The sequence below is a fragment of the Hippocampus zosterae genome, chromosome 15 (assembly GCF_025434085.1).
Source record: "Hippocampus zosterae strain Florida chromosome 15, ASM2543408v3, whole genome shotgun sequence".
NCBI classification, from domain to species: Eukaryota; Metazoa; Chordata; class Actinopteri; order Syngnathiformes; family Syngnathidae; genus Hippocampus; species Hippocampus zosterae.
Genome location: NC_067465.1, coordinates 9,994,584 through 10,010,536, shown reverse-complemented (window position 1 = coordinate 10,010,536; position 15,953 = coordinate 9,994,584). Strand labels below are relative to the sequence as shown.

The window sequence follows — 15,953 nt, the reverse complement described above, 5'->3', positions numbered from 1 at the left end:
GACATGCAACAAGGTGCTTTCTAAACAGTACTCTAGGTAAAATGTTATAATGACATTTAACCAAGTGAACTACTTTTTAGCAAATTGTAGTATTCTTGAAAAGTATCAGTGTGGTTTTGGGCTAGAATAGGTAATCCAGGGTCATCGCTACACCAGAGCAAAGGGTGCTACAGCCCCATCATAAATCTGTGTAGCCCCAGTTGAGCCCTTCAATATGTTTTTATAATTCAAAATATGTTGTGGGATTTTAATGAAATATTTCCACTTGTTTGAAGCACCACTGCTAGTTTTCTGTGTAAACCCAACCACCCACCTGTTGATTTCAGTTAGGCGTTCAAGTTGTTTCCAGCACTCACGTTCTACCTCCAGTAAGCTCGCCACCCTTGTGAGGATAAACGGATTAGAAAATGGATGGATGGTTGGGTACACCATTAATCATATTTGAGATTGATTCCACTTGGAAACATAAAGTGGACAAGTGTTGTGCCATTTATAATTGAGACAGAAACATTTGATTTGTGACATGGATACACCAATGACGTGAGGTCATCTTTAATTGCCCTCTCCATAAAATGACAGAACTGAATAGTAAGCATGTAATTCCTCCAAACATCTGCTTGACGATCCTCCGTTGTTCCTGGTTGTTCAATGGGAACTCTGATCGGCTAAGCTAACATGTAAACAGAGGAGTGACGACAGAGAAGGTTGCAAAAAAGACAAAGGAGATTTAACCATTTGGTCATTCCAAACATCACGATGGAGGAAAGAACAGTTGAGGAAGAGGGGACACGATGCTTCAAGCTGTCCTTGAAGTTCGTCACCAGGCCAATGGACATGACACCTCTTGCTGAAAGCACATGCAACACACAAAGATTTTAGATCAGTGGTGCACCCTGCAAATGCATGTCAACACCCCATCTGTCTGCTTGACTTGAATTTTTTTTAACATATGTAAGTTTTTGGGCATTACCAAAAGTGGACCGCGAATGCACCAGCTAAAAAATCTAGCTAACCTGCGCTAACGATAGCCAACTACACTGTCATTCATTAATTTCACACACTCAAGGTCACAGACACCACAGTGAAAAGGTTTGTGGATATTATTTTAGTAGTGTTATTGCAAGGAGGCGGCCCGGTAGTCCAGTGGTTAGCACGTCGGCTTCACAGTGCAGAGGTACCGGGTTCGATTCCAGCTCCGGCCTCCCTGTGTGGAGTTTGCATGTTCTCCCCGGGCCTGCGTGGGTTTTCTCCGGGTACTCCGGTTTCCTCCCACATTCCAAAAACATGCGTGGCAGGCTGATTGAACACTCTAAATTGTCCCTAGGTGTGAGTGTGAGTGCGAATGGTTGTTCGTTTCTGTGTGCCCTGCGATTGGCTGGCAACCGATTCAGGGTGTCCCCCGCCTACTGCCCGAAGACAGCTGGGATAGGCTCCAGCACCCCCCGCGACCCTAGTGAGGATCAAGCGGCTCGGAAGATGAATGAATGAATGAATGAATGTTATTGCAAGGGCAGCCTGGAACTTAATGCATGCGAGAGAAATGGGGGGGGGGGGGGTGGAGTTGCTGTACTGTTTCTTGGTCTCATTTCTTTGTGTCACAAAAACCTGGCATCATAGAGCTATGATGGAGCAGACTGTAGGGTACAGCGGCGGTCCCAAACCACGGGCCGCGGACTGGCACCGGTCCATGGGTCGTTTGGTACCGGGCCGCACAGAAAGAAAGATTAAATAACTTGCATTACTTCCGTTTTTTTCCATTTCGGAATCTGAAAGTTATTCTATTGTGAAAAATTACCGGATTCTCTATGACAGACATCTACAGCATGTAACTCTTGACTCAGGTAAAGGCGGGCTTCTCGGTTACGTGATAGGTTACTGATAAAATGGAGCCCGGGACCAAGCAAAATGAGTTTAAAAAAACGACTTTGGGAAGGGGAAAAGCCCCAGCCAGGAGACAGAAGAGGAGCCTACGACTTTCAAGAAAAAGAAGGCCACATTGAATCGACAGTATCAGGCGTCCTACTGAAAATATGGATTTATCTCAAAGGGAGATTCCCACGCACCAAGGCCACTCCGCATAATATGCTGCGATGGTGAGTCGTATTTTTCATGCACTTTGTATTTGCGGTGTATCTTATTTTGAAGGCATGGTTCGGGCAGCAGGCGGGGGACACCCTGAATCGGTTGCCAGCCAATCGCAGGGCACACACAGACGAACAACCATCCGCGCACACGCTCACATCCAGGGACAATTTTCAGTGATCAATCAGCCTGCCACGCATGTTATTGGAATGTGGGAGGAAACTGGAGTACCCGGAGAAAACACACGCAAACCCGGGGAGAACATGCAAACTCCACACAGGAAGGCCAGAGGAACCCACGATCTCTGCGCTGTGAGGTCGACGTGCTAACCAGTGGTTCATCGGGCCGCCTATGTTTATTATTATGTGTAGAAAATACCACAGGTTTCATGCAAGTCATGTCATATTACTTTGTTGTATTTAAGAGGTAGGTTCCTGAAAATATTGTCTGACAGTAAACCGGCCCGTGGGGCAAAAAAGGTTGTGGACAGCTGAAGTACAGTGTGCTTTGTACCCGGCATCTCGACCACGTGGACCTCCTTGGTGTTGTTCCTGATGGCGATGGTGTAGAAGAACCACTGGTCATCATCGTCCCTCACCTTGCAGTGCATCACAGGGAAGCTCTGGTCATTTGGCTGAGGAAGCTTCTCGTGGCCTTTCACCTTGATCAGGACAAAGTCACTGCAGTCACGCTCGCAGGTGTCCTTCTTCTCGCCCGTCTTGAACGCTCGGCACTGCACGCACTCCCTAACCACAAAAATCAATAATAATAATAATAATAAAAAGTCAGCACCGGCAGCTGGCATATTCGTAGAATTCACCAAAACAAAGCTTCAATTTTATGAAAATGCTGCTCACGTTATTACAACAAAAATGACAATTTTAAGAAGAGAGTCCCCATTTCACAGGACTTCAGTTATAACACTGTATCACAAGAACATTTTGACAGAGATTGAATTCCTAACATGTCATTTTGCTAGTGTATATGAATAATGTGAGAATAGCTTCAGAATATTTTTTGCAAGTTGAAAATAGTAACATTAAGACAATATATATATATATTTCAAATAGAGGGGTTTTCCTTGGCACTTACTTGTGGATTGTGCAGAGTCCGGGGCAGGTGGGGCAGATCTCGCAAGTGGGTCCCTGGAACTTGGGGTTGGTACATTTGCAGAAGCCACACTCGCAGGTTCCCCGGCCGTTGCAGATCTGTCCGTTCTTGGCCAGGCAGGTGGATGTGTCCAGCGAGCAGTCGCACGCACTGCCCGTGTAGTTGTTGTCGCACACGCACACGCGACACTCGCAACGGCCGTGGCCTGACAACGCACACAAAAACACAAACCTATACGCAGGACCTCTACATACGACTTTAGTCTTGAGTTTCAAGAATAAAAAAAAAAAAACTCAGGAAAATTTTTTTGTGTGTTTTTTTTTAAAGAACCCATTTTGCTTGCATGACTTGTCGACACGAGAACCACTCATGCCGACCTCCGCAGAGCTTGTTGTTGGAGCGGTCGCAATTGAAGTTGTCACACTCGCAGTATTTTCCGCTGTAGAGCTCAGTGGGGATCTCTCTCTTCTTGCATTCGCAGGTTCCGCACACGCAGTCGCCGTTGTTGCTGCAGATGTCGGTGCCGTTGTCCTTGCGGCAGTTGGCGTCCATATCCTCCGTCCGAACCTCGTCCGTGCTGCACTCGCACAGATGTCCGATGCGACCATCGTTACACCTGAGGAAAAAACATTTCCATGATATGAGTGTGTCCTTTGAATGACATTATCTAGTTCGGTTACATTTTTAAAATCTTTTTCATATTCAAATGTTATTTTATGGCTGGGATGGGCTCCAGCACAGCCATGATCCAGGTGAGAACAAGCAGTTCCCCAAAAAAAATGTATTGCCTCTCACTTGCATGCACCGCACTTAAAAGATCCCTGGCCATGGAAGCAGCAGTAGTAGAAAACAAATTTCCCCAAAACAAGTCGGCACTTACTTGCAGGCGCCGCACTCGAATGTGCCATGGCCGTCGTCGCACTTCTTGCTGTTGGACTCTCCCTGGGCCGAGCACTGACACTTGCAGATGAAGTTGAGGATCACCTCCACCTCCTCGGTGAAGCCCAGCGGTTTGATCTTGATGCTCTTTGGCTTGCCATGCGACGGCGACGGGCACTTCTCGGACTCGATGGAAATCTTGAACGTCACCTGAAGAACACAAGCATGATATAAAATAATTTCTCCACTTCTTGGCAACTGTAATTCAGAGTCTGTCCCTCGTTTCGGTGGTGTTACTCAAGGGTCAATTTTAGGGCCCATCCTCTTTTGCGCATTACATGCTTCGTTTTAGAGATGTTATTTGAAAGTATCCCATAGAACTTGTCGATGCAGATGACCACCAGAATTAATTTTTCTTTTAGTCCTAATATTACAGTTAAGTGCATTGCTTAAACACAATTAATGAATGGATGGCTCAAAACCCGCTTCAGTTGAGTGCGTCAAAAACCGAAGAATTTGCTGACAGCGGCAGCTTTTCTTCTGTATTTGCCACCTGTTTCAGCCCACCTTCAAAATAATGTATACATTTTAAATAGTTTTTAGCATCCATTGGCCTTGATTAAAAAAAAAAAAGGAATGACCACTGAATTTGATAAACATTAATTATTTCCACCCTGAGAATTCTTATCCGCTTTTCCTCCAACTCTATATATCCCTCATATGGTAATTGTCAGGGAATGATGTCAGCCATACCATACATTTTTCTCTCATGATACCCATCGGATTTAAAGCTCGAATGCTATTTTTATGCATCGTGGGATGAGTCGGGATCTTATTTGTCTTCGTAAATTAAATGTAATACCTCTTCAAATGTTCTAAAAATACCTTTAAATAATCCTTAATATTCCAAGTACCTCATCTCCAATGGAGATGTCGGAGCACTTCCTGCCCTTCTCGCCAGTTCCCTCCACGCCATTCTTACAGATGGACTTGTAGGCAATGGAAACTCCTTTTGGGAGCCTGCTGTTTCCCAGAATTACCTCAGACGACACAGACTGTCAAAAGGGAAATGAAAAAAATGGAATAAGAATCAGGTGGCTGGAAAGTTAATCTTTAGACTCACGTTGTACGTGTCGATGATGAGTTTGATCACATTGCTGGAGTTAGATGACAGCATGCCTACAGCCGATCCGGGAATCTGATTTTTCAGCTCCTGTACACAAATAAAAAAAACTTGTAGGACTTACCACAAATATACGTGGCAAATAAATGCATGTTATTGTTAGATGGCACCTTGTAAATCGGTTGCAATTCCTCTGTGACGGCAAAGATGGTTTGGATGTTGTGGTCCCCTAGTTTCTGGACTAGCTGGGCGATGGAGGGATGGTCCTGATTTAACAAAAAACAAATATTAACACATAGGCTAGGCTACATCACACATGCACAAGATATTTATACCGCATTTGACCTACTCCATTAAAACTGACAAAATTGACCAATCCAATGTCGTTCCACCCAACTATCTCCATAAGTTGTCACTTTCAAGGAATACCCTTCAAGTAATTGGTGAAAAAAGGCACAATCACTATGACCACAATGTAATTTGGTACAGTAGCGTTTGGACCTCCACCAAGGCAAAAGCATCTGACTGGGTTGAAAAAAGTTCCAGTCAATTCCTGTAGATGGCGGTATTACACGTTACAAAGTGGGTGACGCCATAGGTACATACACCCAATAGCGCTGTCGCTTGGATCTGGTGGGTAACTTCCATCTACAATTCCAGGAACCTTTTTCCTGTTGTTAACTTATATTTCTGGCGCCATGGTGGAGGATTGATTAATGTGTTAAGGTTCGATTCAGGCTCTGGCCTTCCTGTGTGGAGTTTGCATGTTCTCCCCGTGCCTGTGTGGGTTACATTCGGGTATTCTGGTTTCCTCCCACATTCCAAAAACATGCATGGCAGGTTAATTGCGCATTCTCAATTGTCCCTAGCTGTGAGTGTGAGTGCAAATAGTTGTTTGTCTATGTGAGTGAGCCCTGCGAGTGGCTGGCAACCAAGGACAGCTGGGATAGGCTCCAGTAAGCCCGCAGCGCAGGTGAGGATAAGTGGATGGACGGATGCATGGATATTTATATTTCGACAACTAAAATGTCAGGAACTGTGACTTCGAGGTATTGTTTTTTTAATATATATTTTTTTTCACCCATAGTCACATGTACGTGAGGTTATTCTTGTAATTAAGGCTCCAATTTCCAATTGAAGTTTCAGGAACTTTCAGGTCTTGGAACTACAGCCACATTCCTACCTGAAATTCCATGACGTTTTTCATTCTGGTACTTTTAGTTAGTCGCAAGTTTATAAAAATCTAAAACAGTTACAACCTCGGTTCGTGGAACTTCATTCCTATTTCCCAATTTAAGTTCCAAAAACTTAGTGTCACTGGATAATTTCCTGTGATACACCTGAGGTTCTCTGGCACTTTTAAATTTTCCAGACAAATAAGTTTGAATAAATGGATAACCCTGATGACTCACCCAGCCCTAGCAGTAAGTCCGTGTCGGTCAGTCAATCAGTCTTAAAATTAAGTCAGTCCCAGTAATAATTAAGTGTCAGTCAGTCAGAAGATAAAGAAGTGATCTCTTACATAGGAGTGACTCATGGTGTACATGTTATTCTCCAGGTGACAATTTCCATCATTGGAGAGCTTGCCATTGTCCTGTCTTCCATCCGCAAAATGGAATCTTGCTTCTGTGGCGATGACGAGGAGACGAGTGAAATTCCTCCAGCCGATCTGCTCCTCGCACACGGCTGCCTGCATGATGGCATCCGGGCCTCCTTCGGAATCGTCCAGGTTTCGAGAGGTCGGTTGCTGGCTGAGCAGCTGGTGGAACTGGTCGCCATTATTGGTAAGTTGCAGGATGTTCTTGTAGTTGACGCTGTTCTGGGAGCTGGACGGATTGACGCTGGTGTCCGGCATCAATGTCTTTCCCACGAATGAGCCGAACCCTGCAGGAGAAGACAACTTTTATTTCTGTGTACTTTGTATAGGTAGTTACTGGAACTAAAGTCACGTTTGCAGAAATGACCTAAAACCTTATCTCTCCTGAAGATTTCAGGATCTTTTACTTCTTGGTCATAGTAATTGATGGAACTAAAGGGAAGAACTAGCCCACGGCAGGGTCTTCTTTCAACCTCTCAAAAGGGATCCAGAACTAAATTCTAACCATGGTTGTCATAGTCCAAGCACACAGAAAGTTTCCTAGATGCGGAGAAACGTCACTGCGGTGGAAATGCGGCATGAATAATGACATCTTCCTCACCGATTCTGTAGTCTGAGGTGAAGCTTTGTATTTGGGATATGATATCTATGCCAAGGTTCTTGGCGTTGTCCAGATCATCCTTCTTGGAGAAGGACTGGTCCATCAAGAAGTACACATCTAAGGGATAGTCCTCAGCTCGCTTGAACTTTAGATCAAAAGTCTGCGGTTCACCTGCGGGACCAATCACCACCAAGTCAGTATACAGGAAATGCCTTTTAACAATAAGATTTCTCGAGAGGATCTACCAGATCTGAGGGTGAGGCTGAGCTTCTGGGGCTGAATCTGCACGATCTCCTCATCGTTTTTCCGGTTGGAAAAGGGTTTGTTCTTGTTGATCAAGATGCTACCGCGAGGATTCTCGATTTTGACCACGTTGCACCACCTGGCCTTCAGAGACTCCACGTCATCACAGCGAGTAGATTTGGGCTCACCAAAGTACAAAAACTAACCATACAACACAAAGGGAGTTTAAGCAGGTAGTGATTTGGAAGATTAATGCACAGAAATTTACTTTGGGGCAGGGTGTGGAATGAGATTAGGGGAATACGTTAAATATTGGCAAGGATTTGGATACATTTGTTACTTTATCCAACCCAATGTAATTTAAACTAAATAGGCTTTTTCAAATATTGAAAAAAAAAACCTTCTGGGGCTGGAGTGGATCGCAGTTCAATTAATTCCAACAGGAAAGATGATCGAGATTCAAAACTGAGCTTTGGTTTGATGGTTGGTTTTTGGACCGAAGCAGGGTTTCCCCTTTAGATATTGACATATTAGGGCCGTGACCCGTTTCTTTCAGTCAAGCAGCTGACCTCCTCTGCGCACCATCCGCATGACTTGTCCACTTGGATGCACTCATCGCACGAGCGAGCGTTAGCCTTGATGCAAATGCTCGGCTCTGAAAAAAAAAAAAATAACGGAACAAGCAAACAATTCACTGTCACGTAGCAAGGTGGCGGTGGACCCCAAAAAACAGGCAGGAGGGAGGAGCGGGGTGTATTTGAAGAATTGTATTTAAAACAAAGAAAACACACAAAGTCCAAACAGTATCAAACAAAAACCATGACATAATCTAAAACATAACAATGAACTAAACATGACAGAAAACAAGAGCAACCAGCAACACACATGACAGTAGCGAGAAACTACAATGACCCGACACTGAGTGTTCGGGCTGGGAGTCCTTTTAAAGGCCTGATTACCTATGACCAACAGGTCTGCAGCTGCCAGGGGAGCCCTACAGTGCCACCTGTTGGTCCCTAAACCGATTCATGACATTCACACTCATCAATACGTCTTTATCATGTTAAACAGAGTATCTATCTAACGACACAGCCGTACAGCAGGGAGAGTTTTAAATGACTTTTTCTATGCATTTGGGCCAAACTATAAAAAAAATAGTAGTCAATTTTAATCCTACAAAATAGTCAAATTGTACAAAAGATGTGCAAATATAAAACACGTTATGACAAGTGGTGATAGTGCTACTTGTTGTCCCTGAAGTAGAAGGGCCTTATCCCATTTATTTCTGGACATGAGTCTTACCTTGCCCCGCTAGACTGAAACTCAGAAGCGCCAACAAGGACGCCAGCACGATTAGCCAGAGATACATCTGGAAACAAACAGAAAAACTATATATATACATATATGTATTGTATATATATATATATATGTATTGTGTATATATATATATATATATATATATATATATATATATATAGTTAAATTATGTTTCTTATATTTCTTTGTCTTCTGTGGAAAAAAAGACTATTATTGAGTCTATTGACTATTATTACTGAGGTCTTTTGGGGTTCAGGGGTCGCTCTGTTAAATCGCTCCATGTACAGCACTTTGTATGCAGCGATGGCTGTTTGAAAGTGCTCTATAAATAGTGTTGACTTGACTTGACTTGACTTAAGACTTTCTATAACTCGGTGGTGGCCTCGGCCATCCATTATGGCATTGTCTGCTGGTCAGGCAGCATCTCAGCCCGGGACAGAAAGAGACTGGAGCGACTGGTCAGGAAGGCCAGTTCTGTCCTGGGTTGCTCCCTTGACACTCTGGAGGAGGTGGGCAACAGAAGGATGCCCACTAAGCTAAAAACTATGATGGCCAGTCCCTCCCACCCCCTCCAGCCCGCCCTGACAGCACTTGGTAGCTCCTTCAGCCAGAGACTGTTACACCCGCGCTGCAAGAAGGAGAGATACCGACGCTCGTCCCTACCGACTGCTGTCAGGCTGCTGAATAAAAATAACAACAATAATAATTATTATAATTAAATGTGAAAGACGATTGTAAATAGCACTGCGATTCATCCATTTTGTGTTTATATTGCACTTAATTGAACTGTTTGTTTTTTTTCTTCTTTCTTCTTTCTACCTACATTCTTGCTGCTGGAGGCTGTAAATTTCCCCAGTGTGGGACAAATAAATGATATCTTATTTTATTGCAGGTGACTGTATTATACTGCCCCCTGGCGTTCGATTCGCGCACACCACAAAGGATTAGGGAACATGATCCTCAGCGATTCAATTCTGTATTCTATTTATTTGTTCATTTTTCAGAGTAAATATGACGGTGCTATTTTCAATTTTAAAAACGCATCACATCTTAGGTGCGATGGGTGGAATGCGTTCATTTCATTTCCATTGTTTCCAGTTGGGAAAGATCATTAAAGTTGGGAAAGTGGTTTAAATTAAAAGACGTCGTATGTCAAGTCAGAACTGTCGTTGGTTAAAGTGTAGTTTTTCTTTCTTCGATAAACTCGAGGCGGAATGTTTGCTAAATCTAAACACCCAGAACGTAAAACGTGAACATGAAGGAACGACGTCAACATATTCCCAGTTACGTCACGTTAATCCACAGCCAAAAATCTTCGCACATTCTTTCTTTGGTCGTCACACAACGTCTACTTTCAAAGTATGTAAAAACTCATAACACTTACCTTGTTCTGACACCCAAGTTCTAGGAGTCACAACATGTATTATGGCTAAATGTCCTTTTTTTATCCACAGAAAAAGAAGAGGTACCGACAGCTAAACTGGCAGTCGAGAGGTTCGCTTGCTTCCTCCTCTTCACTCAAACATCTTTACAACAGCTGTGAGGAATTCTCTTGTTTACTTTTCGCAATAACATTTAGATATTCGATCTGAATCACAATCCGATCCAAATCGACGCTAACAGACATGGAAGCAAAAACATTTGGGTGCTTTTTTTTTTGCTACACGTCAATGCAATGTCAAGCGTTGATTCTATATAGAGTGGCTGCCTTTACAGCAGCGCCTATATTTTGTTCTTTCTTTCAGAAATTTCTCAATTGTGAGATTAATAAAGGTTTTCTTATTTTATCAGATTTACAGGCTAACAGTGCATTTTATTATGACATTATTAGCAGAGAGATTCATTCAATTGAAAAAAAAAAGTTTCTGAATGGTGCTACAACTCAACTAGTAATGCTGTTAATTAGCAGCATTTGCATAATCTGATTACACACACACACACACACACACACAGTAACAAACCCAAACTGACGAATTGAAACTTTACTTCCTGGAGGTGTCACAATACTTTTGGGGGATACAGTATGATTGCTCGTATCAATAAATCAATTTAAAAAAAACACACAGTTGCTACTCTTGACAAATAATGCAAACATTTATTTGTCCAATTGTTTGGAATGTAAAGTCCAAATGATCTGCAACAACACAGACGAGGTGAATCTGGACATCCACCAGAAAGTACAAACTACTGTAGTTCCCCCCCCCCCCCCCCGACCCCCTTCTTCTTTAATCATTTAACACTTTTTAAGGCTGAATTGCTGTTTTTCCATCTTTCATATTGGCAACATTACAGAAGCAGGTTTGAAAACAAACAAAAAAGTAAAATATGACAAATAAAAAAAAACATCACTGATTTGACAGCAATTTGCCATTTTACCCTCTGACAGACGTTTTTCCTGTGGAAAAATGTACATCTTCATGTGAAAGCGTTTTTTCTTTTCATTTTTTTAATTAAAAAAAACAACATATAACACCATCTTGTTATATTACATCATATAGTCATGTTTTGTGTTACTTATACATTTCAGTGCAAGATGTTTTATTTAATCATACCCAGTGCTGCAGCATCCTCTCATTCACCAGATCACTAAAGTCCATTTGTGTTACTCGCTACAGCGGAACCTCCAAAAGTCTGAACAATTTGCGACTTTCAAGCATAGTCCCGCGTGGTTTCGCCAACTCCTGCATAACTTCAGAACAAACAGCAATGACATGTGCACATTCTTTTGAACAAGTCCTCATGGAAATAACATAGCGGGAAGTTATCTCATGACAAGGTAATAAATAATCACGCTAAAATTTCAGATTGTCCTTGATGGCATCGCTAGTGTTAATTTGGAATATTCGCTTGATTGTTTTGTGAGGAAAAACGGATTATCATAACATCCCTGAAGGTGACAAAAAGACTGGGACAAGAAGCCTTTGCGCACAAAACAATTTCCCCCAAACAGTTGCGAATATAAATGGCACGTAGCGAGAAGAAAAACGGCTGTGAAATGCCTAGCATGAAACAGAGCGGGGAAGCAAGTGGGGACAAAAAAAAAGTCTTCATTTGGTGAGCATTTTGACTCCATTTTAAATTTATATTTACAGTTAACTTTTTACACTTTGTAATCCCCCTGGCCCTGCACACTTTTTTTTGGTGGGTGGGGGGAGGTTGAGGGTGGTAACAGTTTGACCCTGGGTCACACAATTTCACACAGAAGCATTTGTTTTGAAACCCGATCAACTCAAGCACAGAACGGGTTGAGTTCCACTTTGGAGGTTACTCTGGGATTGACAAGTAAAGAGTAAGCCCTATTAAGTGTGTGTGTGTGTGTGTGTGTGTGCGCGTGTGTGAGGATGCTGCAGCCATTTTGTAGCGTCACCCATACAGCGAGAAGAGCGGTCGTCACGACCAGCCTACATTTTAAAACAGACGAAGGAAACACTTGAGGTCTTGGCTCCTCCTTGTCCGGGGGGAAGGGGGGGGGGTTCCAGTGTTACCCTGTACGAAAGTGAGCGGCAAACTCCGCAAACGTTCACGCGCAAGCGCGCGCACACACGACATTAAAGAGAGACACAGTCACGGTGTGTATGTGTGGCGCAGATCAAACGACAGAGGAGATCAAGAAAGGATACTGCTGCACTGTCTCGTGTTGAAAAAAAACTTTTGATAGAAATATATTAAAACTATATACAATATGATCGATCAACACACACACACACGCACGCGCACAACACAAAATGAGACTTTGACCGCAAAAGACCACAAGCCAGAATACCTTCACATTATTTCCCAGCCTCTTTCCAAATCTGCCTTTCCATACCAAGACTTCGCGCTCACGTTTTGATTCAATGCCGAGACGCTGTTGGTTAAGTTTCAATCGAATGCTCAGATGCTCTTTCGGTTTCAAACAAATACTGAGGCATTGTCTTCACACTTTGGTTGAATGCTGAGAGCCCGTTTCCACATTTGAACCAAATGTGACATTGTCGTCACGTTTTGACTGCATGCTGAGAGACATTTGATGCTTCGACCGCATGCTGAAATGATACCGCCGCGTTTTAACTGAATACTATGACACTGCCTGCAGGTTTTAAATGAATAGCGAGAGGCTGAACGCAGAGAATTTTGTCTTCAATTGAGTGCTGAGACATTCTCTTCAGTGTTCAACTCCATACAAAAATATTGTCTTCACGTTTTGACTGAATGTGGAGATATTTTCCTCAACGTCATGCCGAGAGATTGTCTTCACCTGAACACTTATGCGTTGTCCTTAACCTTCAGCCAAATGCTAAGACATGGCCATCCTCTTTTTGACCGAATGCGGAGATGCAGTCTTCAGGTTTAAGGTTACTCCTGAGACATCATCTTCACATTTTGCCTGAATGTTGAGACATCGTCTCTATGTTTGGGCTGAGACACTGTCCTACAAGTTTCAACTGAAAGCGGAAATATCGTGTTTACGTTCCTATTAAACAGTGAGGCGCCGTCTTTACATTTTTGACAGAATGCTGACACATTGTCTATACGTTTGGCCTGTGGGCTGGGACATTTGTCTTCAAGTTTCAAGTGAAAGTTGAGATACTGTCTTCACATTTTGACCGGATGCTGACATATGGTTTTCAGGTTTCAACCGAATGCTGAGACATTCTCTGGTGTGTGTGTGTTTAGGAACCCTGGATGATACACTCGTGGTGGTTGAAGAAGGGGGGGGGACTTTACAAAAGTGGAGGGGAAAAAAGGCACTGTTAGAACACACACGCACAAGCTTACTTGTGACTTGGTCTCATCACCAGCATGAGGAAAAAAAAACATTTCAAAAAACACCCCAGATAAACAACAACAACCCTCAAACAAATAGATCATCTTTTTTTTCTTTGCTGTACATTTAATTTGTACACAGTGCCCCCTTCAGGTCAGTCTGTTGCGCTGCCGCTCCTGAGAAAGAAAAGCCCACCCTGAAGTCCAACGGCAGCCCCCTTCCCTCGCCCCCACCTACCGACCGCCGGGCCTCACCCTTCACGCCTCCGAGTAGTTAGTGTGTGGGTTGATTTTGTCCTTCTTCAGCTTGACGCCGTCCACCAGCTCAAAGTTATAATTCTCTAGGGCCGACAAGTTCCTGTCGGCCATCGGGGCGTGCGAGCAGGCGCAGTACAGCACCACGCTGCACACGGCGCCCACAAAAACGCCCAGCGCCGACATGGCGATGATGGTGATCAGGATGGGGTCCAACGTCTTCAACATGTTGTCTGCCGTGCTCACGCCTCCCACTTCACCAATCCCCTCTGCCAGCGAGTCTATCGCTTAACAAAAAAAAAATGGACATAGTGTCACAATGAGGTCATAAGGAAACAGTGGGCAAAAAAAAAGGCCAGAGTTGTTCACGGAAACCCACAGTTTCGGACAGTCCCTGAAGGCAACACCTGACGTCCGAACATTTTTTGACTTTTGGAGCTAGATTTTTTTTTCTTTCCTGAAGGCAACACTAAAATGCTGGACAGAGAATTGAAGTCAACATTTAATCACATGTTGACGAATTAGCTAGTTTTGTCAAGAAAGCCCCTGAAGGCAACACTTAAGATAAAAGCATTTCAAGACATTAATAAAAAAAATTGCAGCCTTTTGGGGCTTGGGGGGCATTGAAGGCAACACCAAGAAGACAATTCAAATAAAAGACCAAATGCCCCTTTTACTCCAAATAGTTGCTGACTGTCCTGTAAATGCATTCGGGAAGGTTGCTTCCAGGGATCATGAAATCAGGATGAAGCAGGATATGGCTCATTTACTCCGCCATTATTGTTAATGAATAAAACAGCATCACCTACCCGGATGGCATGTAAAAAAAAAACATCTGTTTAATTCAAATGTGGAGTGTTACCACATCTTACGTAGTGGTAAAAAAAAATAATGATCATAGATGCCTTCCCCCTCTGCAGTTGAGTAAATAAAGCCACTACCACTGATGCAAAGGCAGAATTAAATAGGTCTGAACGTACGTAGGATGATGATCTGCGTGGGTGGAGATGGAGGAACCTCTGGATCTAAAAGGAGGAACGCAAGCGGTTAGGAAGCGGACAGAACAAATACCGTGTTTGTGTTGAAAATGGAGGTTGTCATCCAAACCTTTGCAGTGGTCGGCGTCGAGTGCATCTAAAATTTGGATGTCGTCCACGGCTATGTGGCCTGTGCCAAGTCTGTCCGCCACGCCCTCCACCACCACCTGCAAACGTTTTATTCCAAAATGTCAAAATGGGATTTTGGACGGCCCCTGAAGGCAGCACTGGATTTACAAACATCCAATGATGACTCGGAACAATAAATTAATAGGTCTGTGGGGAAAGGTTGTAATTTCAAACTGTCAGTGAAGGCAACGCCAAGATGAGCTCCGGGATATATCAACGGTCAGTTGTGTGGGGAAAAAATGAACATTTCAGACAGTTCATGAGGGATAACACCTGACTTGGAGACACAGACGAATTGTTGAACAGAACCTTTCACTATTAAAACAAATACCAGACTTTTAGAAAAATCATGGGGTAGCTGTGCAAGGAAAGCTTTGATTTAAGACTGTCACAGGAATGCAACACTAGACTTACAGTAGATCAAGAGCAATAAATGAACAATTAATGACTTGTTGGATTAAGAAAGCTTATTGACTATTATTGACTGTTCCACCGTTGCATAACACCTAACTTCATAACATTTGCAACAACTTTGCAGTTGTTTGGCGAAGAAAGACGGTCATTGTTGGCCATCTGTGAACAGATATTAAATAGAAACATTCCGTGATAATCGAGGTAACTATTATGTAATAAAAGCTACCGTTTCAGACTGTCACTGAAGTCAACAGTAGTCATAGTCAGTTGGGGAAAAATCGGGAACAATGACACACTGCTGTGTGAGGAAAATTTGTGATTTGTTTGAGAATGTCATTGAAGGTGAAACCGAGACTAGAAATATAAAGAGATGATCTAACAGTTTGTTAAAAGAGATTTAGAAAAATCACCCGTTGTATA

The 15,953-nt window shown here is 43.1% G+C and overlaps 2 protein-coding genes across 3 annotated transcripts in view; both read right to left on the bottom strand.

Moving 5' to 3' along the window:
- Positions 1-510: 510 nt before the first annotated feature.
- On the bottom strand, positions 511-10,538 carry LOC127615993 (integrin beta-1-like). Its single transcript, XM_052087392.1, is given in 15 exon segments — positions 511-712; positions 714-847; positions 2,596-2,828; positions 3,175-3,397; positions 3,570-3,808; positions 4,073-4,281; positions 4,986-5,126; positions 5,195-5,284; positions 5,365-5,460; positions 6,717-7,078; positions 7,393-7,563; positions 7,638-7,836; positions 8,205-8,290; positions 8,938-9,004; positions 10,337-10,538. Coding segments are annotated over 14 exon segments (2,292 nt in total). The 5' UTR covers positions 10,337-10,538; the 3' UTR covers positions 511-670.
- A 381-nt stretch (positions 10,539-10,919) lies between these two features.
- Positions 10,920-15,953, bottom strand: part of LOC127615982 (neuropilin-1a-like) — a 37,777-nt gene continuing 32,743 nt past the window's right edge. For both annotated transcript variants that reach the window (XM_052087365.1, XM_052087366.1), the window contains 3 exons: positions 15,061-15,157; positions 14,934-14,978; positions 10,920-14,240 (listed from right to left, as the gene is read on the bottom strand). In XM_052087365.1, coding sequence (XP_051943325.1) covers positions 13,957-14,240; positions 14,934-14,978; positions 15,061-15,157 — 426 coding nt within the window. In that variant the 3' untranslated portion in view covers positions 10,920-13,956. The remainder of the gene's footprint in view (positions 14,241-14,933; positions 14,979-15,060; positions 15,158-15,953) is intronic.